The sequence below is a fragment of the Diospyros lotus genome, chromosome 15 (genome assembly GCF_014633365.1).
Source record: "Diospyros lotus cultivar Yz01 chromosome 15, ASM1463336v1, whole genome shotgun sequence".
Classification (NCBI taxonomy): Eukaryota; Viridiplantae; Streptophyta; class Magnoliopsida; order Ericales; family Ebenaceae; genus Diospyros; species Diospyros lotus.
In genome coordinates this window covers 22,557,337-22,581,454 of record NC_068352.1, presented here as the reverse complement: position 1 = coordinate 22,581,454, position 24,118 = coordinate 22,557,337, and the positions used below count along the sequence as shown (strand labels likewise).

The window sequence follows — 24,118 nt, the reverse complement described above, 5'->3', positions numbered from 1 at the left end:
TGATTGGTTGCACATGGAAGGTAATAATAGAGGTGCAAGTGGAAGGGTATGTGGAGGCTTGTAACTGGTTGAACATGGAGAGTTATGATGAGGCATGAGGTGGCAACATGTGATTGGCTTGTGCTCGACAAGTGGCGCAATTTGGTTATTGCACATGTATAGTAATAATGATGCACAATAATTGAGGCGACACGTGGTGCAATATGATTAGCTAAAAGAAAAGTCATGATAAAGCCCCATAATGATGGGACAAGTGGCATGAGATGATAGGACACAAAAACGAAGGCCATTCATAGTGAGTCAAGTGGCAGAATATCATTAGCCGGGAAATTCTATTAATAAAGGCTTTGGGATGAGTTTTGGCATTCCAAACCATTCAAAGCCAAAAAATTGTTTTAGGTGATCGCTAAATCAGGAAATCTGCACACAGGATAAACACAATTAAGACTTTTTCAGCCAGTGATGTAAGCTATATGGATTGTCTTTCTTTATAATTTGCATAAGGTGATGCTTATCATAACAAGTTAAAAAATGCAATGGTCCTACTGGCTAAAGCCTAGGGTAGAGTACTTTGTTCAAGCTACATCAATCAAATAACATCATTTTGGGATGCTTACTTCTAAAGCTTCCACATGCAAACTTGTGAGGCACCCTCTCTCTGTCTCTCTCATTGAGTCCATGACCATCTTTTCTTTTTTTGTTTTCACTTTTCTGTAATACCTTGCTACCTCGTGACATCCAAGATAGAATGAAACAATTTGCTAATAGAAAAATGAGTGAAAAGGAGTTTTCAGTAAAGGAGTAAGTGTATTTGAGGCTGAGGTATCCTCATCTTAAGTCCATCACACAAGGACAGGTGTCTAAACTAAGCCCACAATATTATGGGCCATTTCCCATAATTGCCAAGATTGGGAGGGTGGCTTATCGTTTACAGTTGCCTGAGAGTTCAAAAATTCACCCCGTGTTCCACGTCTCTCTTTTGAAAGTTAGTGGGGACACAATCGGTGAGTCCTAAATTACCCTTACTTCCTAAGGAGACTAACAAAGCTATGGAGCTCGAAGCCATATTGGACAAGCATGTGGTGTACAAACACGGGGCACCACTCATACAGGTATTAGTGAAGTGGGAAAATCTCCGTGCAAACAACAGTACCTAGGAAAACTTGCCTAACCTACTCAAGCAGTGTCCCCAATCGGCGAGCCTTCTCAGCATTTCTTTAGGACAAAAAATTTGTGGTGGTGGTGGTGGTTTTGGGGTGGAATTTTCATGTGATTTTTAGTTTTTGAACAATTTTAAACTTGGATTTTTGATTGAAAAAGAACTCAAATGCACATAAACTTTTCTATCTCTTCTAGGATACAAGCTACTTTAAATACAGCTATACTTCTTATCTCTTAGCTAAAGATTAGGGTATTTAAAATTAAAATACAATAACAGATTTGGAGTAATTCAAACTCCTATATTTTCAGATATATCTTCTGCCCTATCTTCTTATCTTCGTTGCATCTTTGAATTCCTTTCCCTTTGTCCGGCTTTATCTATTTTATTCTAGGATTATCTCTAACACTCCCCCTCAAGTTGGAGAATAGATATCCTTCATTCCAGCTTGCCTCTTATCACTTCAAATCCTTGTTTGTTCATTGCCTTGGTAAGAGTATCAGCTTCTTATAGACCGATAGGGATATATACTAGGTTTATTCCTCCTTCTTCAATCTCTTGTTTGATGAAATGCCTATCAATTCTTACATGCTTCATCTGATCATGTTAGACTGGGTTATTTACTATACTAATGACAAATTTACTGTCACAGTATAGTCTTGTAGGATCAATATTAGGCATCTTCAAGTCATTCATGAACTTTTCTAGCCATATTACTTCACAAATACCTTGGGCTATGGCTCGGTATTCTGCTTCAGCACTACTCCTAGCTACCACACTTTATTTTTTGCTTCTCCACGTATCAAGATTTCCCCATAGTTTTGCGCAATAACCAGAAGTTGATTTGCTATCTTCTAAGGAACCAGCCCAGTCAACATCTACGAACCCCTAAATTCCTCGGTCTTCGGTCTTTCTAAACAAAATACCTTTGCCAGGAGTCCCTTTTAGGTATCTTAGTATATGATAAGCTGCATCAAGATGTTTGCTAGTTGGTGAATGCATGTATTGACTTACTTTACTCACTGCATATGAGATGTTTGGACGTTAAGAGACAAGTATATCAACCTTCCTACTAATCTTTGATACCTTTCTTTGTCAACTGCTTTCTCAACCCCATCTTCATTATATTTCCAGTTGGTTTCTAGCGGTGTATTGGCTGGTTTACACCCCAACTTGCCTATTTCTTTTAATAGGTCTAGAGTGTATTTTCTTTGGGATATAAGGATTCCCTCCTTGCTCCTTACTACTTCCATCCCAAGAAAATATCTCATCTTCCCAAGGTCTTTTACTTCAAAAAATTGTTGTAATTGCTCCTTTAATGCTGAAATCTCCTGCTTATCATCACCTGTAACGATAATGTCATCCACATAGACAACTAAGATAGTTTTAAAGCCATTAACAACATGTTTAGTAAACAAAGTATGGTCAGACTACCCTTGTTGGTACCCTAGCTAATGCAATGTAGTACTAAACCGCTTGAACTAGGCCCTAGAAGATTGTTTCAGTCCATATAACGATTTTATTAATCTGCAAGCCTTCCCTTTTTCTTCAAATCTGGGAGGCATTCTCATATATACCTCTTCTTCTAGATCTCCATTAAGAAATGCATTCTTTATATTAAGTTGGTATAGTTCCCAATCTAAATTAGCTGCAATTGAAAGTAACACATGTATAGAATTGAGCTTTGCGACGGGTGCAAAGGTCTCTTCATAATCTATACCTTGAGTTTGAATGAATCCTTGGACCACCAACCTGCCTTTATATCGTTCAATGCTTCCATCAGCTCTATGTTTTATAGCAAATACCCATCTGCTCCCTACTATTTTCTTATTTTGAGGCAAATCTACCACTTTCCATGTACCATTTTTCACTAGGGCATCCTTTTCCTCCATAACAGCTGCTTTCCAATCTGGTTTCTGCAGGGCATCATTAATATTTTTTGGAATCTGCACCTCATCCACTTTGATGGTAAATGCCATGAAACTTTGGGATAGTTGAGAGTACACCACATGGTTAGTTAGAGGATGTCAAGTACATGACCATACTCCTTTTCTCCAAGCAATTGGAATATCTAGGCCATATGGTTCAGCTTCTGCAGTCTCTGGTTCTGCATTGTTGGACTTGCTGGGTGCCTCAAATGGTGCTACTGATTCAGTCCTCTCTTCCTCTTCTTGTGTTGGACCTTGTCCCGGGGCTGATGATTGATCTTGCCTTGGTTCAAGATCCTTTCTCCTTGGATATACTTTCATTGGCAATCATGTTTTAGGACCTGTTTCTGAAATATGTTACTGTTGCTGCTGTTCTTCACCCCCTAAATCTGTTACATCATTCGAAATAGGAATAGATGAGGTCACTGTTTCAGGAAGAAGACTAACATCCCAACAATTATCCCTACCCTAATCTACACTTGAAATCTCCCCCTGCAAATTGGTTGTAAGGTAATAAGACTGATGTTCTAGAAAGGAGACATCACAAGACACAAGGAATTTTTCTGTGTTAGGACAATAACACTTGTATCCTTGTTATGTAGGAGAATAACCAACAAATACACACTTCAAGGATTTTGGATGTAATTTAGAGCTGTAGTTGTGAACATAAGCAGTACAGCTGAAAACTTTAGGGGACAAAGAGTTTAGAATGCGGGTAAGGTGAGAATATGCGGTAATCAGAGTGTTTAAAGGGGTTTTCAAGCTGAGAACTTTAGAAGGTATCCGATTAATGAGATAGGCTGAAGTGAGAATGGCTTCTCCCCAATAGGATGTAGGCATAGAACTAGAAAACATGAGTGTTCAGGCTATTTCGAGCAAATGCTGGTTCTTCCTTTCTGCCACACCATTCTGTTGGGGATTATAAGGACATGTGCTTTGGTGAAAAATACTATTGTCACTTAAATATGTCTCAAACTCGGATGAGAAGTATTTTTTTCCATTATCTAATCGAAGAATATGGATGGATGTGTGGAATAAGTTGCGGACCATTTGATGGAATTTTTTGAAAACTATGTAAACTTCAGATTTTTCCTTCATCGAGAATACCCAACATACCCTGGTATGGTCATCAATGAAGGTAACAAACTAGCGAGTGTTAGTCAAATTTGGTATCCTAGTTGGTCCCCATACATCACTATGGATTATGTAGAAAGGTTTGGTTGGTTTATACGCATGAATAGGATGTGAAGATTTTTGTTTGTTTAGCAAGAATACACTGTTCACAGTTGAAAGAATCACTTATTTTATTGCTATAAATAAACGAGAATACAAAAGCTTTAAATAACGAAAATTCGGGTGGCCTAATCTCTTGTGCCATAAGTGAATATTAGAATCTGAAATAGCAGAAGAAACAAATAAATTTTGTAACCTAGGAATCAGAACAGAAGCAGCAATAGTAGCTGGTCCTTTCACATAGTAAAGGCGCTCTCTCTCCTCAGTATTGCCAATCATTCTCCCCGAAATTAGGTCCTGAAACACACATTGAGTAGGAGAAAAAATTACTTTGCAGTTCATATCTCTAGTGACTTTGCTAATAGAAAGCAGGTTACATCTTAAAGAGGGCACATATAAGACAGATTTTAGCCATAAATCATTTAAGTATACTGAATATTTCCCTTCAACATACGATATTGTACCATCTGCCATAGTCACCTTTATATTCCTATCACAACGTTTGTAATCCACCATGCCACACATGGATCCGGTCATATGGTCGGAGGCCCCTGTATCAACAATCCAATCAGTCCCATTTAGTAACTTAGAAAGATAGCAATTATAACTCTTACCTTGGGTCACTTGGGAGGTGGTTGGATTCATTACTTCCTCAGAATTGGAGGGTTTTGAAATCCCTGTTTGTTTAAAAACCTACTGCAAAACCTCCAATTGATTAGAGGATAAGGTAAAACTTTTACCTTCTTCTACAGTCACTGCATAAGCTGCTTGTGGCCTTTTCTGATTCTGATTTCTCCCCTTCCAATTAGCAGGCTTCCCGTGTATTTTCTAGCAAGTATCTTTAGTATGGTATAGTCTTTTGCAGTGATCACACCAAGGTCGGTCTTTTACATGATCTCCTCGAGGTGTTGTTGTCCTCTGCTTCAAGGCTGTAAGTGCTAATCCATCCTAATTATTTACCTCAGGAGCTGTGTTTAACATGACCTTTTTTCGGCTTTCCTAACTCCTAACCTCAGCAAAGGCCTCCTTGATGGAAGGGAAGGGTTTCATCCCTAGGAGCCTTTCGCAGACTTCATCTACGTCCGGATTTAATCCATGTAGGAAATCAAATACCCGCTCTTTCTCCACAATCTTTGCATATTTTACTCCATCCTTCGTACACTCCCATTGTATATCATAAAACAGATCATTTTCTTGCCATAATTCAGATAGAATATTATAGTATTCAGTAACCGAATGGTTACCTTGGCGGGTGGTTCTCAAAGATGATCTCACCTCAAAGCATTGTGATGTGTTCTCCATGTCTGAATATAGGCTCTGGATAGCATCCCATACGTCTTTTGTTGTCTTGTAAAATAGATAGGTTCGCCCTATCTTTGGTTCCATGGAATTGATGAGCCAAGCCATCACTATAGAGTTTTCAGCATCCCATGCTTCATGCTCAGTAGTTTCAAGATCTGGCTGAGGTATTACTCCTATGAGATATCCCATTTTTCCTTTGCCTTTCATCACCAACATAACTGACTGAAACCATTCCCGAAAATTGGTCCCATTAAGTTTATGTTGTGTGATTTGGAGAGTATGGTGATCTAACGAGAAGGGAGGAGAAAGGGTTGGAAGAATCGATCGAGAGGCTGTAGGAGGACCTATATTGGAGGTTGCACTTGTGGTTGAGGAGTCGGCCATCTTGAGAAAAGTTGGTGTGCTGATTATCGAGAACCAAGCTCTAATACCATGAACAATTTCAGACTTGGATTTCTGATTGAAAAAGAACTCAAATGCACATAAACTTTTCTATCTCTTCTAGGATACAAGCTACTTTAAATACAGCTATACTTCTTATCTCTTAGCTAAAGATTAGGGTATTTAAAATTAAAATACAATAACAGATTTGGAGTAATTCAAACTCCTATATTTTCGAATATATCTTCTGCTCTATCTTCTTATCTTCGTTGCATCTTTGAATTCATTTCCCTTTGTCCGGCTTTATCTATTTTATTCTAAGATTATCTGTAATACCCCGAGAGCCTAGAGAAGTTAGTATATATCGAGGATAGTGTAAGAAAGGAAACAACACCAGCTGGATACCTTTTGGGCTGAATGTTGGCAAAGAACTCCCAAGTTAAGCGTGTTTGACCTGGGGTAATCCAGGGATGGGTGACCCCCTTGGGAAGTTCGTGTAGGCCCATCAGGGTAAGTTGTTCCGGTCCTTCCTATCGCTCGAACGGGTCGTTACAGGTGGTATCAGAGCCGACCCCCGAGCCTCTGAGCGCGGTGGTGGGGCAAACCTCAACGAGGAGACTGAGTCCCGAGGGGGGTGTGTGTAGGCCCCTATGGGGGGTGCGTGTAGGCACCTTAGGCGAATCCCACATCGGCCATGCAAGGGGGGAGATCTGGGACCGGTTGTAAGGTCACATGACGAGAACGTCATGTGCTCAAGGGGGGGAGAATGTAATACCCCAAGAGCCCAGAGAAGTTAGTATATATCGAGAATAGTGTAAGGAAGGAAACAACACCAGCTGGATAACTTTTGGGCTGAATGTTGGCAAAGAACTCCCAAGTTAAGCGTGCTTGACCTGGGGTAATCCAGGGATGGGTGACCCCCCTGAGAAGTTCGTGTAGGCCCATTAGGGTAAGTTGTTCCGGTCCTTCCTATCGCTCGAACGAGATGTTACAAATGGTATCAGAGCCGACCCCCGAGCCTCTGAGCGCAGTGGTGGGGCAAACCTCAGCGAGGAGGTTGAGTCCCGAGGAGGGTGTGTAGGCCCCTATGGAGGGTGCGTGTAGGCACCTTAGGCGAATCCCACATCGGCCATGCAAGGGGGGAGATCTGGGACCGGTTGTAAGGTCGCATGTCGAGGACGTCATGTGCTTAAGGGGGGGAGAATGTAATACCCCGAGAGCCCAGAGAAGTTAGTATATATCGAGGATAGTGTAAGAAAAAAAACAACACCAGCTGGATACTTTTTGGGCTGAATGTTGGCAAAGAACTCCCAAGTTAAGCGTGCTTGACCTGGGGTAATCTAGGGATGGGTGACCCCCCTGGGAAGTTCATGTAGGCCCATCAGGGTAAGTTGTTCCGGTCCTTCCTATCGCTCGAACGGGTCGTTACATTATCTCCAACAGTTTTGCCATTATATGAGTTTGTTACATCTAGGGGGGAGTCACATGCAAGTGGTTATAACAATAGAAGGGTGTAGAAGTTGAGCAATTATAACAATAGAAGGGTGTAGAAGCTGTCATTGGTGGGAATCCTCCGACAGATTGTATATAACCCCATTGATCCTCTCAGATTGGGGCATCGAGGAATTAATGAGAACATCGTTTCTTCCTCCTTACTAATCTCTTTCTTCACTCTCCCTATTTCCCTCTTTCTAAACTCTCCCTCTCTCTATTTTCTCTGTTCTGCTTCTCCGTTAACTTCCTTATTCACACTGAATTAGGGAGAATTCATTGCCTGGCTTTAGCCTTGACACATTGTTGTGCTGTGTTGTGCCTTTTTGTGTCATATTGCAAAAGCAATGTTAAATATTAGTGTTTGGCAACAGAATGTGGAATATTAATAGATGTGGGTCCCACTATAAGTTGCTTACTTTTTATAAAAAGCCATGGGGCCCTTGCTTTTTCTTTGAAACAGCTTAACATGTTTTTTAGAGAAGTAACTGCAGTTTAAAAAGTTGTGTTTTACCAAACACTGCTTTTGTAAAACTTAAAAACAAAAACAGCTGTGTTTTGAGAGCACAATGATACCAAACAAGCTCCTAATCCCACTAGGTGCAGTCGGCTACATGAAAATTCTAGCTCGTCAATCATCTCAATTTGTGGCAATATCTTCTTTAAGACACTTATAACTAAGGGTCTGTTTGATTTGCATTCTTTTCCATGAAAAATTGTTATTTTCCACTCAAATTCCAGCTTTTGAGGTGTTTGATTGGCCAAATTTTCTATAAAAAATATTTTCCAAGTTGTGGTCACGTGATGCTCTTTTCTCACTTTTGCTGGAATTGATTTTCTCATTTAGCGGGGCGGGGAGATTTCATTGTCCATGGAAATGGAAAAACCCACCCAGCAGCAACTGGCCTTCCCCTTCCACCACCGCCCATCAACGGAGATTGGTAGTGGCGACCATCGACGACGACGAAGGCGTTGGCAGTGATTGGATAATGGTAGCGGTTGCAATGGCAGCGGCAATGGCAGCAGCGGCCATCGATGACGGCAAAGCCGTGGGTGGTGACTGAAGAATGGTAGCAGCTGCAATGAGCAATGGCAGCGGCAGTGGCGATGAGAGTGGCTGAACGGCGATGGTGGCAACAGCAATGGCAGCGATTGTGGCTGAACAGCAACGGCGGTTGTGGCTGGGTGTATGTATATTTTTCTATGTATATTTGATTTATTTTTTGAATATTTTGTGTATGTATATTTGATTTATTTTTTGAATATACGTATATTTGATTATTTTATGTAGTTAATTATTGATTTGTGTATTTGATTATTGATTAACTACATGTGTATATGTGATTATTTCCATAGAAAATAATGACAATCAAACATCAAAAGTTGGAAGAGTACAACAATTTTTAGGTAAAAAATTAAGCCAATCAAACACCTTCAATTAACATTTTCCCTGAAATTTAATTCGAGGCAATTCAATTGCCTATAAAATATTTTCTTTCCATGCAAATTCTATGCTTGCAATCAAACGCACCCTAAGAGTCGCCCACCAAATATTTCTTGATCTTTCTCTTTTGCACCCTATCCAACCAAAAGATATAAAATAAACATATGCTATTTAGTTGTCAAAAGAGTTAATGGAAAAGTAGTTTTATAGAAAGTAAAAAGAAAGAAAGATGGAAAACCCTTTCCACATGCATCTAATTTAAGCAGAACTTTTAGATAGTAAGATTTTGATTATACAATCTCATTTAAAATGTCGGAAAGTTTTAGAAAGAGATTTTACTCAAGAAAATAATTAAGAAAAGCAAATTCTGCATTGAAAGAAAAAGGTTTTATTCCTTGCAGTTAATCATCAAATGCTGCCTACGAGATTATGGTCATTAGATTTAGAAAACAAAGAATGAACTTTACTATACTCACCAATTCCTTAATTCTTGAAAATATCATGAAAATTAATTTCAATTGGTACGAGTGCCTATTGTCACTTAACGGTGTCCTAGCTAGCTTCTCAACAGTCTAGACTCTAGAGGAATAAAGGCAATTTGTTTCAACGAAGTCATAATGGATAAGAAAGAAGATAATATCATTATAACTTCTCCAGGCTATGACAAGCTTATTATTTGCTGGGGGACCCAAAATGATGGAGAGGTATATATTGTCAGGCCTTCAGATTAGATCTGGAATCTATTATCAGTTTAATATCTGTTGGAAGGATATACAACAAATGTATATCAACATCTGTTCCATAAAACAAACTTCCTAAGTTGGTGTATAAATCTAAACATGTACTCCCAAAATAATGATTGCAAAATAACGACAAAGATTACAGATACATCACACCCCAGGAAAAATAATACAATTAATACTATTTCTGTGTACATCCTATATCACAAAACTACCTTATCCTATAAAGCCTACTACAATGAGTAAAAGAAACATAAGTTAACCGACCAATGACATGAAAATTATACGGTCCTTCCGCTGTACGGGCTGCATGAATCTGGAATAGTTCAAGATAACTTGACTAAGTAATTCTAAGTTCTTTTTGAGATTCCAAATCAAGCCTAATAGGAAAATTCCGGCAAGCAGTTTTTCCTATCTGAAATGTGTAAATGGCAGAAGGTGACCCAACAATCCTACATATGAGCAGTTTGTAAACCTTGCCATGATTTGCAAATTTAGAAGCAAAAATATACGCATGCTACATGTTCTATATGTCTCTGCCCTATCAATAAAAAAAGGGTAAAAGATCCTGACCTGATAGCATCTCTCTGCGAATCTTAGCCTTGACATTGTAAACGTTCCTCGAATCAGATACTAGATTTGGGTTTTTTTGCCTCAGTACCTTCAGTATTTGCCATGGCCGTTTACCAGCAACAGTCATCTCTCTTATGATAAGGATCTCTTCTTCTGAAAAGCGGCGGCAAGAAGGGTGATCGTATTTGCTTTTTGAAGGTTCATGATTGTGTTCTCCGTGTTTAATGCTTAACACCCACAAGTCATCATCCTTCTTGCCCACAACTTCAAAAGGACAATTTGTAAGGCGAGAAGATGCTTTCCTTTGACGCATATTTTCTCCAGTCTTGACCCTCTTGCGATAGACACCACCTCGGTCACATGCAATCGTCACATATCTATCCTTGGAAGAATCCTTAATAGATACCATATAGCCCTGTGCCAAAGCAAAATCCCGAACATGCTTAAGGAGTTCTTCACGAGTTTGAAAGGTTCCCATCGGTGGTGGAAGCATCTTGTTTTGTCCGACTTGCTCATCCACATTCCAAACTTCCATAATGTTGAGTTTCACCTAGCAAGTCAAACCTGGAGAAATATGACCTAAAGAAGAACAAAGAGGGAGACGAAAAAAAAAAGCACTTGGTTTTCTAGGTGTGCAAGTGCATGCAAGCCTCGAAAAGAGTGGGGCTGGAATTTAGTGAAACAACATATCTAACAAACAAATGTTTATAAGAGAACTGTGATTAAATATTTATCTTTAGAAGCATGAATAACATGAAGCAGATCCATCAAGCTCTAAAGTGAAACCTCAAAAACCTAGCCTAATCATTTAATACCACTTGTGATTAAATATAAATATATATATATATATATATATATATACACAACGCAGACGCAATTGATGTTTAAACGGTGCATGCACAGCAAGTGACAACAAACTTGAAGTGCCAAGAGGAGACCTAAGCAATATCAAGAACAAATGCATTTTGTTGCTTGTATTACCAAAGAACACCATCAATCTCGTACAGGCACACCAGCAATCCATGTCTTAAATGAAGTAACAGAGAAATCACCAGCATCACAAATGACAAGACTATCATATTGCTCCTATACCAGGGCATGCTAGCAATGCTATTTCCAAACAATGGCGTCATGGTTTTATGATCTCTATAAGAACCAAGCAGACAAGCTTTTTAATTGAAGCCCCCCGCAGCAACCAACAAAAAATCTCATAACACGTCTTAAATTAGATCAAATTCCCAAAACAAAAATGCAAATGATTTCCACCAAAACCAAGTATTTTAGAAAGAAATAGCCACGACTGGACCTAACTATTCAAATACAGAAAAGCGCTTAAACTTCCATTCAGTAATGCACGACCATAGTTCATCTAATTTCCAGCACAGACTTCAAATTTCCAATCACATTAATTATTACATGCGCAGACAGGACAGGATCAGAACAGTACCGTTAGTAGGGGAAGTTGAGAGCTTTGTTAGGGGAGAAGAGAAACCCTAACTGTCAGAAACTGGATGGAACATGTTGTGTTAAAGAAGGACGATGAAGACGGCGAATTGAAGGCTATTGAGCAGAGCACAGAATTGCAGAAACGGCGGTGGAAACTGGAAAGAGGGAAAGGGAAGAAGGAGAGAGAGAGTTTCTAACTTTTAGAGGGAAATTGGAAGGTGGAGAGGCATTTGGTTTTGGGGATTGTTCCAAGGACGATAATTGGGCATTCCAAGGAGAATTTCCGAGAGCCCAAGGGAGTAGAGATGGGAAATTGGTCGACGAGTCGGCTCGGCCTGGATCCCGCTTGGCCAACCCATTTGGTGGGTCAGGCTGAATTTGGCCCACAAGAGAAACGGGCCGGGCCAATGAAATAGAAACTTGGGTCTGGCATGGCTCTGTGACCCTTAATAAATGGGCCAAAGTGGGGCGGGCCGGGCCATGGGCCTTCTGGGCGAGCCCATGGGCCAGCCCGTTTGCTACAATAACGAGCCGGGCTATGAGGTGGGCCGTCCCATGGGCCGCCCAGCCATTTCCCATCTCTACAAGGGAGTAAGTAAATTGCTTTATACCTTGTGCCAGAACTAGAAAGACATATTATATTATATGATAAATGTATAAAAATTTATTATATTAAAATTTTATAATACTAGTAATAAATACATTTGATTTTGGCTTATCCTTCTGGGGTAAGTTTAAGTTCGGAGCAAAATAGCCCATAGGGCACAGTTCAATTGGTAAAGGAAGGACAAATGATATGTCGATATTATTTTAGTGGATTACAAGTTCGAGTTCTGGTCTTCTTGAGGCATATATCATGATTTACTCTCTCTAATAAAATTAAAGACATAAGCACCGGAGTCCCGACAAAAGAAAACATTTAAAGTTGGGAGCAAAATGTATTAACTATTATGATTACTAATCGCGCTAGTGAATTCACCATGTACCCTTAAATTTTATTATTTTTTATTTAAATATTTTTAAATTTTATTTTTTATTAATTTAATCTCTCTAACTATCTCAAAATGGCTAAGACACTATTCCTGTAAAAATATATATATATTAATTAAAGTAACTCAAACTAAAATTATTCATAATCTTTATTTAGTTAAATTAAAATTCATGTAAAATAAAAATCATACTACAACTTAAAAGGGTTTTAAAAATAAAGAAAGGTATGAGATCGACTTTGGATGAGAAATACCTTTCATCCTCGTATATTTTTTTTTTCTCTCTTTTGATCTCCATTGCTTCATTTACTTAATTGTTTATTTTTATTTATGTCGAGTGACAAATTTTTAATTTAGTCAGTTCATTTATATAAGAATTATAAAAAAATAAATTATAATTTAATTTTTAAAAAATATTTATATTCTCTCCCATATTTTATTCGCACCATAAATATCCTGCATTCCATATTATTACTAAAATTTAAAAAATAAAACAGTACAAAGGGCACATTAATAGACAAAGTAGATATGAAGATTTTAAAAAATAAATCTTTTAAGAAAATAAAACATCATATTTTTAGTTATTAGAGCTCAAATTTGGCAACAACAAGGGTAAAGCTTAAATCTTTTTTTTTAAACAAAAAATTATACATAAAAAAGTAAGATCTATATAAATAAAAATAATATGAAAATATGCAACCCCCCCCCACCCTAATGTTAAAAAAAAAATTGAAGGATAAATTTTATGTGGCAGCCCTAATGTTTGGCTCAATGGTATTGGGTAGTTTTCTATTTTCAAAAATAGCATTAACATTACTTATCTTTATAAAAATATAAAAATTAATTATTTCATCATTGATTTTAAACAATTTCTCTTTAATTGGAAAAAATGAAATGACACTCAACAGATTTTATTATAATGTCAACTAAACACTCTCATGTGTTATCACATGTACTGATGATTGTCATGTCCTATAACATTACTCTTTAACAAAAAATTGAAAAAAATATAAAGGTGACTCAAATATGATGACAATCAATAAAAATCGACACAATAAAACTCTCTTTCTATCTCTATCATATTAAAAGCTCACCAAATCATGATAGAGTTCACGAGTGATAGAGTTTCTAACGAAACTTTTTTGATAAAAAATTTAAAGTCGCAATTGATTAGAAACCCATCATGGTCAAGATAAGCTAGCAATGGAGGTGATAGCTTATGCCATCACTAACCACACTGACTGTAAGTTTATTTTGTTTTTCCAATTTCAGTGTTGAGAGAAAAAATATAGTATGTTTAAAATTTGAAAAAAAATTAATTGTTGTCAGCTAATATTAGCAAAAAAGGTGATTGACAATCCCAAAATACAATGAGACTCTCGACTTTTTCACCAAATCTCAAAGGTATCCCATAAAATTTACTCGAATTTTTAATCATAGATGCATGCAATCTACTAAATAGGAAATAAGGAAAGGAAAAAGGGTTCTCCCTATTGTGGAAACTATTGTCTAATGTTCAACTCCATTTTATAACTAAATATGCTATAATATTTTATATTTTAAAAAATAATAGCATTTATTTATAGAAAAATTAGAAAATATCTTTTGTTGAATATTTTTATAAATATCAAAAAGAGGTTTTTATAAATGTTTTAGAAATGAATGCTATTATTTTTTGAAATATAAAATGTCATGGTATTTTTAATTGTAAAATTAGAGTTAAAAAATTAAAAAATATTTTTTATGACAGAACAAACCCTTAGGCTGCTGGCCGTCGTCGCTGCGAGATCACCAAAAAGTTTGGCAAAAACCACTCATCTCCTCCGATCAAATATGTTGGCAACCGGCGACTCCCAGCCCCTATTTCTGTCGCCAGCCACCGACTATCAGCCTCCTTTACCGCCGGAAACACCGCAACGTAGCCTCCCCTCTTCCTCTGCCAAAGGTCACTAAAAACCACCCATTTTACGAACTTTCATCTCCTCCAGCTACATCCATTGGATATCGGCGACTCCCATCCCAACCCCCATCTTCTGCCACCAACCCCCACAATCGTTCGCCTCCTCCGCAACCAACGACACGCCAACCCAGCTTTTCTTCCTTCTCTAACCATTCGTTTCGTCATCACTATCGTCCCCCTCTGCCATTATCCACCCTTCTTCTGCAGCCAGCACCATCCATCATGAGCCGCCCTCATCTCTTCCATCGGTAGCCCTTCCCCTCTTCAATTACCGAATCCAACTGTTGGGTTTCAGTCTTCTTTAGGTAAAGATGGATAAAAAGAATTATTTATATATATATATATATATATATTCGACAATTATATGATTATTTTTAATTAAATAACTTTTTTGGCATTTAAATAATTTTTTACTTTATTTTTATTGATTATTTTTAAGCAAAGAAGGCTGAAAATATTTTTTTATATATATTCAACAATTATATGATTATGGGAAATTAAATACTATTTTAATAAGACTTTTTATTTTTATATTGTAAAAGGGGATTTTCGCCAGCTGGTTGATTTTTTTCAATTCATTTTATTAAAATGAAGACATACCAAACATTAAAATGGTCATTCTATTCCAACTTATGTCAAACATGGCATTAAAATAGAATAGTCATTATATTTCATTCTCTTTCCTTTTTCTTTAATCTAGTTGTATCAAATGTAATCTTAATAAAATTGTTACATTGCTCGTGTTGGTACCATAATAATTGTCAAACTCGAACAATTTTAAAGAAGAGGTGTAGATCCTATAAGGGTGGTGGGGCCCACACACCATTATCCTCCTTGCTAGCTCGTGTCGAGCACATGAGCAACATATCAACTCTCATAGTCTTAGATTCTATTAAATAATATATAATATTAATTAAATATTTTTACTATTCTTGGCATCAAATTTAACCCAAAATTTTCATAAAAAATCTAAGCTTGAATTTCAAAATGTAAAGAAGATGGAAAAGACTTTTAAAATTTTTTATATTTAATATTAAGTATAATTCTGCTCGAGGATTAAATATACTCAATACTATAAATATTTTTAGTGTTGAAAATATTTTTTAATATTAAGTATTTAATATTTTTTAAATAAATTACATTAAAATCTCCTTTGATTTGGTCATTTGTACAGGAACTCATGTGACTTCAAAATGTCTTTAAAAATTCAAATACTTTACTTTTTTTTACTTGAACATCTACTTTAGAGAGATTTTTGAATTAATATATAGATGATCTTTGAATTAATATATAGATGATCGAGTAAAAAAAAAAACTATAATAGCCTACAAAAATATTTTTAAATCACAAAAATAAAACTCTATTGCATTCAAACCATAATGAGTTTGTATATTATTGTTGTCGAATTACAATAATAAATTTATTTGTTTGGGAATATTGTCGTCAGACCATCTGAGTCTGCTAGGAAAAAAATAGTTCAAGGGTTCTGGGACATCCCATCGTTAATACTCTAATACTTAAGTTAGACAGTGAGAATACCAAAATTTATAGAACAGAATTCACACTAATATATATTAGAAACATAAATTTTTTGGAATAAGTATTTATCTATTTACAGAGGGATATAAAGTAATTCTAAATAGTTCAAGATTATAATTCTTATAATGATATTCATCTCTTACATATGATGTTCATTTCTTTCGGACCCCCATGGTACTCAAGTTTATCCTCTCGAAAAGATTTTTGAATGTTGAAATTATTATAATTTACACATTACATGAGATCCCATGGTACTCAAGAAAACATTTTGACAGGAAAGCCACCCTTTGAAGGGGTGAAATTACCCTTCCCTGAGACTAGCTCTTGGGCTAGGATTGGTCCATGGCAACCCTGGCCGTGCTCAACCTACAACGGCCTTAGCAAAGTAGGGCATGGCCTAGAGATGGGAAATGCGCAAGTCGGCCCGACCCGCATCCCGTTTGGCCCACTCATTTGGTGGGCTGAGCCAGGGAAATGGAAATTGGGGCCCGACACGGCCCTGTGACCCTTAATAAATGGGCCAAAATGGGACGGGCTGGGCCGTGGGCCTGTTGGGCAGCTCGTGGGCCTAGCTGTTTGGGCCGGCCCGTGAACCATTTATTTTTAATTTTTTTAAATACAATTTAAAAAAATATATTTTTTTCTCAAATGTAACTAATATTTTTTAAAATATGTTTATAAGTAAACATTATTTACTTATAATTTTTATGTTTATAATAAACATAATTTTATAAACATAATTATACTTACAAACATTACAATAAAATTATGTTTATAATAAATATAATTTTTAATTATTATGTTTAAAATATATTTATAATTACTAATTACAAAGATAATTTTTTAAATATTTTTTTATTTTTAGTGGGCCGGGCCGGGCCATTTTAGCGGGCCAATTGATGGGCTGGTCCATGGGCCATTTTAGTGGGTCGAGTCGAGGGTCACATATCGTTGGCCCGGCACAACCCTCATTTTGCTGGGCGGGCCACCCGACCCGTTTGCTACAATAACGGACTGAGCTGGGCTATGAGGCGGGCCGATCCATTTCCCATCTCTAGCATGGCCCCACCTCAACAGGCCCCGAGGGCTCATTTCTCTGGAGCCCCCAGCAACAACCATGGTTGGTCTGGGAGGGCTACCTCTCACGAGGTGTCCCAGTGGTTGCCATGTGGGCCCATGTTGGCCACCTACCGTGGACAACTTGATCTCTCACAATCCTCCTCATTGGATTAGCTTGACTAATCTAAATTGTCCAGTTTATTATTATTTATTAATTAATTTTTTCAGTGTTTGTTTTTGCATTAAAATTAATGGGTATTGAACCCACAATAATTAGTAAACCAGAAATGATATTTCAGCTAGAGCCACCAAGGACCTTTGCTTTGGGATCCTGACGTCTTTTGGCTGCAATAGGTCTTGCAATTGGTAAAAAACATATCAACCATGCAAAGTTCTTGTAATTTGTCCAAAGCATAAACTAATTCCTATCTTCAAGAAGAGGTGATGAATACATAAGAAGGTTTTGTTTGATAATTTTAATTTTTCTAATTATTATTACTTATTTTTTTCATTAATAATATAATCATGGGAGTTCAACAAGGCCATCAACCATTAATGTTGAATATTAATATTAAATAGGAGAAGGGCCGCAATGAAGGCTCAGTGAGGACCTTGGAACGCCATTCATTGAGGTTTACACTGATCTAACATTTTTAACAGACTCTCATTCATATTGGGCTAGATTTTTACCTAAATTCAACTACTTTAGTTATAAAAAAATTAATTGATAAATTAAAATTATAAATTCTGATAATCCAATTTCAAATTCTCGCTATAAGGGATTGAATAAATTATGTTAACTTTTAGTCTATTTATATTATTACATTGTTTCATATTTTTTTCTTTAATAATTTTCACCCTCACTAAAAAATTTTCTAACTCCACCTGAAAGGGAGCCACTACACTCCTAAACCAAGCTCTAGCATGGTGAATGGTGACTCCCATAAGCTTTTATTGTATAAAAATACAAATTAAGAAACACCATCATTTACGTATTATAGCACAAATTTGATAACAAAAATTAGTAAAGATTAAAACTCTTTTTTAGAACCAAAAAATCTTACACATAAATAAAATAAAATATATGGAATCATCAACAATATACTAAATTAGGAGATATATTTTTTTTCTTTTATAACCAACTCCATCAAGTAAATAAAATTTTAAGGGTGAATTTCACATATATAGCATCAGTAATACCCTTGAATTTGAAATAAAGGAATCGAAGAAAATGACTTAATTACCATAATTTGAGGAATTTTGGAGCATTTTTCCAAAGCCCTAACTTAAGAAAATTTAGAGAATGAAAATTCTTTAACGGGGATTGTATGTAATACCGACATTTTTCTAAGAAAAATTGAAAAATAAGATATGGTAATTTCCATAAAAGGAATGGCTTGATGGCATTTTTGTAATTTGGATTACCATCTCAAGGGTATTTTGGTAATTTTGTAATTAGGGTATTAATATAATTCATCAAAAGTTTTTGGGGGTGTAAGTGCAATTTTCCAAAAGATTTGAGTAGAATGATATGTTTTAAAGTAATTTGGGTTTTAATGAAATTTATTAAAGTTAAGCACATGGAAAAGGCCTAATTAGAATTTAGAAGAACAAAAATGGGTAAAATTATAATTTCAAAATAATTGCAATGTGAACATGACAAGGAGTTGTTGCTACACCATCAATGATCTTCTCATTTGGCAAGACTAGGACAATTATAAAGGTAGTCCAATAATGATCTAGGACTGTAATATCTTGTATTGAGCGATAATAAGGACCGGAACAACTTACCCTGATGGATCTACATGAACTTCCCAGGGGGGTCACCCATCCTTGGATTACCACCAGGTCAAGCACGCTTAACTTGGAAGTTCTTTGCCGACATTTAACCCAAAAGGTATCTAGCTGGTATTGTTTCTTTCCTTATACTATCCTTGATAAATACTAACTTTTCTGGGCTCTCGAGATATTACAAGGACTTCTTAACTAGCAAAAATGGTTGAAGATTTAATAAGTTAAGGTGATTGGTCAGTCGAAATCAAGCGTCAATAAACTACAACTCAATGAGATCTAAACACACAATCGATTCATTTTAGATCATCAATTTGAGGTTTGCAAGTATAGGGGTTTTGAAAAAAGTTCAAAAAGAGAGATCAGAAATATATTTGTTTTAAGGGACTTTGTAGTCATCGAAGTTCAAACTAATTCAAGTAAAACAAATTATCACAACAAAAGTTAGTGAAAAAAGAAAATAAGATAAAAGAAAATAAGAGGAAAAATTTGAAGAATAACAAGCTAAATAGTCATTGGCAACAAATAAGCAACTAGAGAAAATAATAGAGATGTATGAGGTTTCAAGTGCATGAAGTACATGTGCATGCGAACAGGGGTGGATGTAAGGGGGTTGACACGTAGGGATGACAATTGCAATCGAAACTGTGAGGAATGAAACTGAAACTGAATCGGTTAATGCAGTTAAAAATCGTTTGACTGGGTAATGGTTTGGTTATAATTTTCACTAAAACCATACAAAAACCCAAACCGAAATCGAACCGAATGGTGGGTAACCGAACAAAAAATATATATAGTATATAATTATATATATAATATAATATATATAATATGTATATATAATATATATATTATATACACCCCACCCCAGCCCAATTGTCTTGCTTGCAAACCCTTCTCCTCTTCTATTCTCCTTCCTCTCTCGACCTTGCTTTCGTTCTCTCTCACCCTTATTGCCTCTCGCTCGTTTGCGCACCTTTGCCCTCGCTCTGTACATCTCTCTTACTCTCGCTCGCCCTCGCTGGATCTCTCTTGCTCTCGCTAGGGCTCGGCCCCTCTTGCTCTCACTCGCCCTCTATCTCTCTCACCCTCGATGCCTTATTTCTCTTGCTCATCTGCGCGTGCTCGCTAGTGGCCCTCGCTCTCTGTATCTCTCTTTCTCTCGCTCGCCCTCACTGGATCTCTCCTCCTCTCACTAGGGCTTGGCCCATCTTGCTCTCGCTCGCCTCGATCTCTCTCACCCTCACTGCCTCTCGCTCTCTGCCTCATCTCTCTTACTCGTCCACTAGCGCTCGCCCTTGCTTTCTGTTTCTTTCTTGCTCGGTCAGTCAGCCTCGCCCACCCTCACTTGGTATGGTTTATCTTTTTTAGTTCTGTGATTCTCTCGATTGACAGCTAAAAACTACTAGGAGAGTCATAATCATAGAATTTCATTTCATTATTATGCAATTCTTTTTGTTCCAAATGAAAAACTTTGAGTTTAATCCCCAAATTGAACAATCCCTAAATTTGCAGGGAATACCCATACTCTTCTAGTAATGAGACTCAAATTATTTACTATAGTAGAGCTTTGTATGAGATTATGCTAGGAATCTGGAATGATTCATTAAATCGCCAACTGCCATTTGCCCATACTTTCTCATATTACTAAAAGAATGTGCTTCGTGCATGTGCATTTGATGAGAACCAAAAAATAAACAATCCCTTTGCAATAAGAATTTTTCTTTGGCTAAATATATTTTTATAAGCATTTTTGGAAGGCCACATTAGCAAGAAGTTGCCTAATGGAATATATGTCTAGGACACCTGCAAATTCTTAGGCACATGCAAGCATTAAGTTGTGCACATGGAATTGATGTTCTAGGCCATATTTAGGTAGAATTCTTGGGCACTTTGCTCGCTGCCTTTGTTTTAGGTTTTCGTACTTGGTATGGTTTATCTTCTTTTAGTTCTTTGATTCTCTCGATTGATAGCTAAATTTAAGTAAGTTTTTTACAGAATATGGCATACTCACAAAGTGGCAGCACAAAACAATGTTTTGTGAGCGGATCTTCATCCAATGAATAAACTCATCAATCAATACCGATGGAGAGTTCTCAAGAGGTAAATGCTTCTGATAAGGAAGTTGGTTGTCAAATAAAGTGGAAAAAAGTGAATTTATTTCATTTACTAGTTATTTTTTATTATTAAGACTTTAAATTTTTTATATTAATTTACTTTTTATATTTATATTTTTGTTAGATGGAGTTGGCTCATTCATTTCAAATGGATATGCATCAATTTACGAAGAAGATATTAATATTGTTGATAAAGATATTAACTTTTGTAGTTAATTTTTTTTAGCTTAAATTATAATTTAATTATGTAAATATTAATTTATTGATCTTAATAATTGTAGGTTTGGAGATGTGATTTTCTATCCAAGAAGTTTGAAGTTAATTTGTAACTTTATGCAAAAATAAGATAATTTTATTAGAGTTTGTCTTTGTTTATTGTGGAGTTATAAAATTTTTTTATGAATTCTATTTGCAAGAGTTTGTCTTTTTTTATTGGTATAGATCAAACTAAAAAAATCATGATTAAACCGAAACTGAACCGAAATCGAATGGTTTGGTTATGATTTTTAATTTTTAAAACTAATAGGTTAATGGTTTGATTTTGGTTTTAGTATTTTAAGTTTGATTTGATTATGGTTTTAACAAAAATCGAAACCAAACCAAACTATTGCCAACTCTACTGACACGGGCTTCAACCCGTGCCAACCCCAACTAAACAGTAAAATATATATAGTAAACAGTAATATATATATTTATATAAATATATAAAAATTCAGTCACAGCTCAACCCCAGCCCCCTCTCTGCATCCATCCCTGCATGCAAAGTAAACACATGGCCAATGCACGTGAGCCGAACATGTCATTCCTGTGCACCAAGAAGGAAACAAAAAGAAAAGGAAAGAGTAGAAGAAAAATAAAAAAAAACAAAGAAGAAGTCTAGAAAAAATATAAAAAATTCAAAAAATTGTTTTGAAGCAAAAGACACGTGTCAAGTGGGTCCAAGGTTTGAGAAACATTCTAGGCAAGTCAATCGAGACTGCGAAGTAAATTGAGAAACTGAGTTTAAGTAATCATTTTGCAAACTAAAGTGAGTAATTCTCTCCAAAAACCCAATTTATTTCATATGCATTGATTATTGTATTTATTGTTGATTGTGATATATCAAAGTGTATGTTATTTGCATTGAGCACATGATTATTTGGCTTAATTACATGTATGTCATTGTTTTACCATCATAGGAATACGAAGTTAGTCTAAAGGGTTATTGCGTTATCCCCAAAACAACAATTAATGAGAAAACCACCATAATTGTATCCTAACATATGGTTAATGCATTGCATGTTGAACCTCTTTGACTAGGTTGAGTACTCACTACATAATTTAGGTATTTTTATAATTTTATATTATTTTGTATCTAACTTATCATTTAGATTCTAATGATGTAATTTTGAGTCTTGCATTCTATGGACTTATTTTTGAAGTTTTATTTTAAATGAATACGTATTTGTGATTGTGTATTTCTTCATTGGGTTACTACCCAAACTCCCTTTCGTGCATTATTTTTGATTATTTTTGTCTTAAGTTTAATTTTATCGAAAATGTTATGTTAAAAGAGTTAAAAAATGAATTTTAGAAACCTTGGAGTAAGGTGTACTTATTGAAAAAATCCGTAACTCCCTAGGTCCTAACATATCTAGAGAGTGGTGTTACAACACACTTATGGTTTGGCAAAATGGCACTGATTACCCATTTGTTTTCATCAAACATAGCACAAACTTCACTTCTCTTTTATCAGAACATGAAAATTGACGTCTATTGCATCCTTGCTTTAAACCGTTCCTTTATCATCTTTCTTTTTCTTCTTTTTCTCCCTTTTCTTCTCCCTGCCTATCCTTTTTTTTTTTTCTCATCTCCTTCACACGCCAATGGTTTATCACTGGCAACAATGACCATAATGAGTTTCTTTCAACAAAACCCCATCATCGTCCATTAAGGTGATAGAGTTCTAGACTATCACAATGGTTTAGCTTGAGAGAGATAATGAATGAGAAGAAGAATGAAAGAATGGTGGTTCAGTTACGGTGACAACCAATAAGAATCAATGACAATGGTGATCTTTTAATGCAACAGTAAGTGGAGACCATCCACTAATCAATCAACATAGACTTCAACCTTGAACCAAGGCCCTAATTTGAGATTCTTTGCATGTATCTCAAGCAATGAAAACACGACCTATAAGTACCATTACTTTGCATCATGGGTCCCCAAAACCACTTCAAGCTTTGGCTTTTCCTTTTTTAACCTTTTCGCTAAATGACCCTCACTCTCATCTCTTGAGGACTTTTGCCCTTTTTGTCTCTTACCTAAGTGACCCTTGTCAAAAGATGGGAGATTGTTGAGTTCAATTTTGAAAATGTTCTGATAATGAAAACTAATTAAACACAAAACTTTAATGAAAACATCTTAATCAAGTAAAACAAAGTCTCTAAAGACTTAACCAAGTAAGGCTATTCATTAATCGAGTAACACACAAATGACTTTAGTAAAGTCCTAAATTAATTGAGCATATATGTTTGGGAAATTCAAAACATTACTCGAGTATTTGAATGTTTCCAATTGAGTAACACTTAAAGGATCAAAGAACTAATCGAGTGTAAGCCTGGTTTACTCAAGTATTGTATTAAAAAACCTTAATCGAGCAATCAAATATGTTAATCAACTGAAAATATATTAGTTGATTAATCATACTTATTAATCGAGTAAGAAATAGAGTTAAAGTGACAAGTCTTTGTACATGTGTAGTTAATCGACTAATTAAAAAGAAGTGATAATCAAGTAATTCATTTTTTAGTTGAATAACTAGAAACCTTACCCGTGTAACAATTCATGAGCAAAATGTCAAGTTTATGTACTTGTACAGTAATCGACTAAAATGATGAACTTAATTGAGTAACATAATACATAATCCAGTAACTAAGTATCTTAGTTGAATAAGTATTTACTGAACAAGATCTGATCTCTAAAAT

The 24,118-nt window shown here is 36.0% G+C and overlaps 1 protein-coding gene across 5 annotated transcripts in view; it reads right to left on the bottom strand.

Annotated features, from left to right (window-relative positions):
- Positions 1-11,980, bottom strand: part of LOC127791504 (probable bifunctional methylthioribulose-1-phosphate dehydratase/enolase-phosphatase E1 2) — a 95,404-nt gene extending 83,424 nt beyond the window's left edge. For 2 of the 5 annotated variants that reach the window (XM_052321417.1, XM_052321419.1), the window contains exons 1-2: positions 11,699-11,979; positions 10,252-10,815 (exon numbers count right to left, since the gene is read on the bottom strand). In XM_052321417.1, coding sequence (XP_052177377.1) covers positions 10,252-10,786 — 535 coding nt within the window. In that variant the 5' untranslated portion in view covers positions 10,787-10,815; positions 11,699-11,979. Of the gene's footprint in view, positions 1-10,251; positions 10,816-11,698 lie in introns of all 5 variants that reach the window. The other 3 variants (XR_008020959.1, XM_052321418.1, XM_052321420.1) reach the window with 3 other exon arrangements.
- Between the last annotated feature and the right edge of the window lie 12,138 nt (positions 11,981-24,118).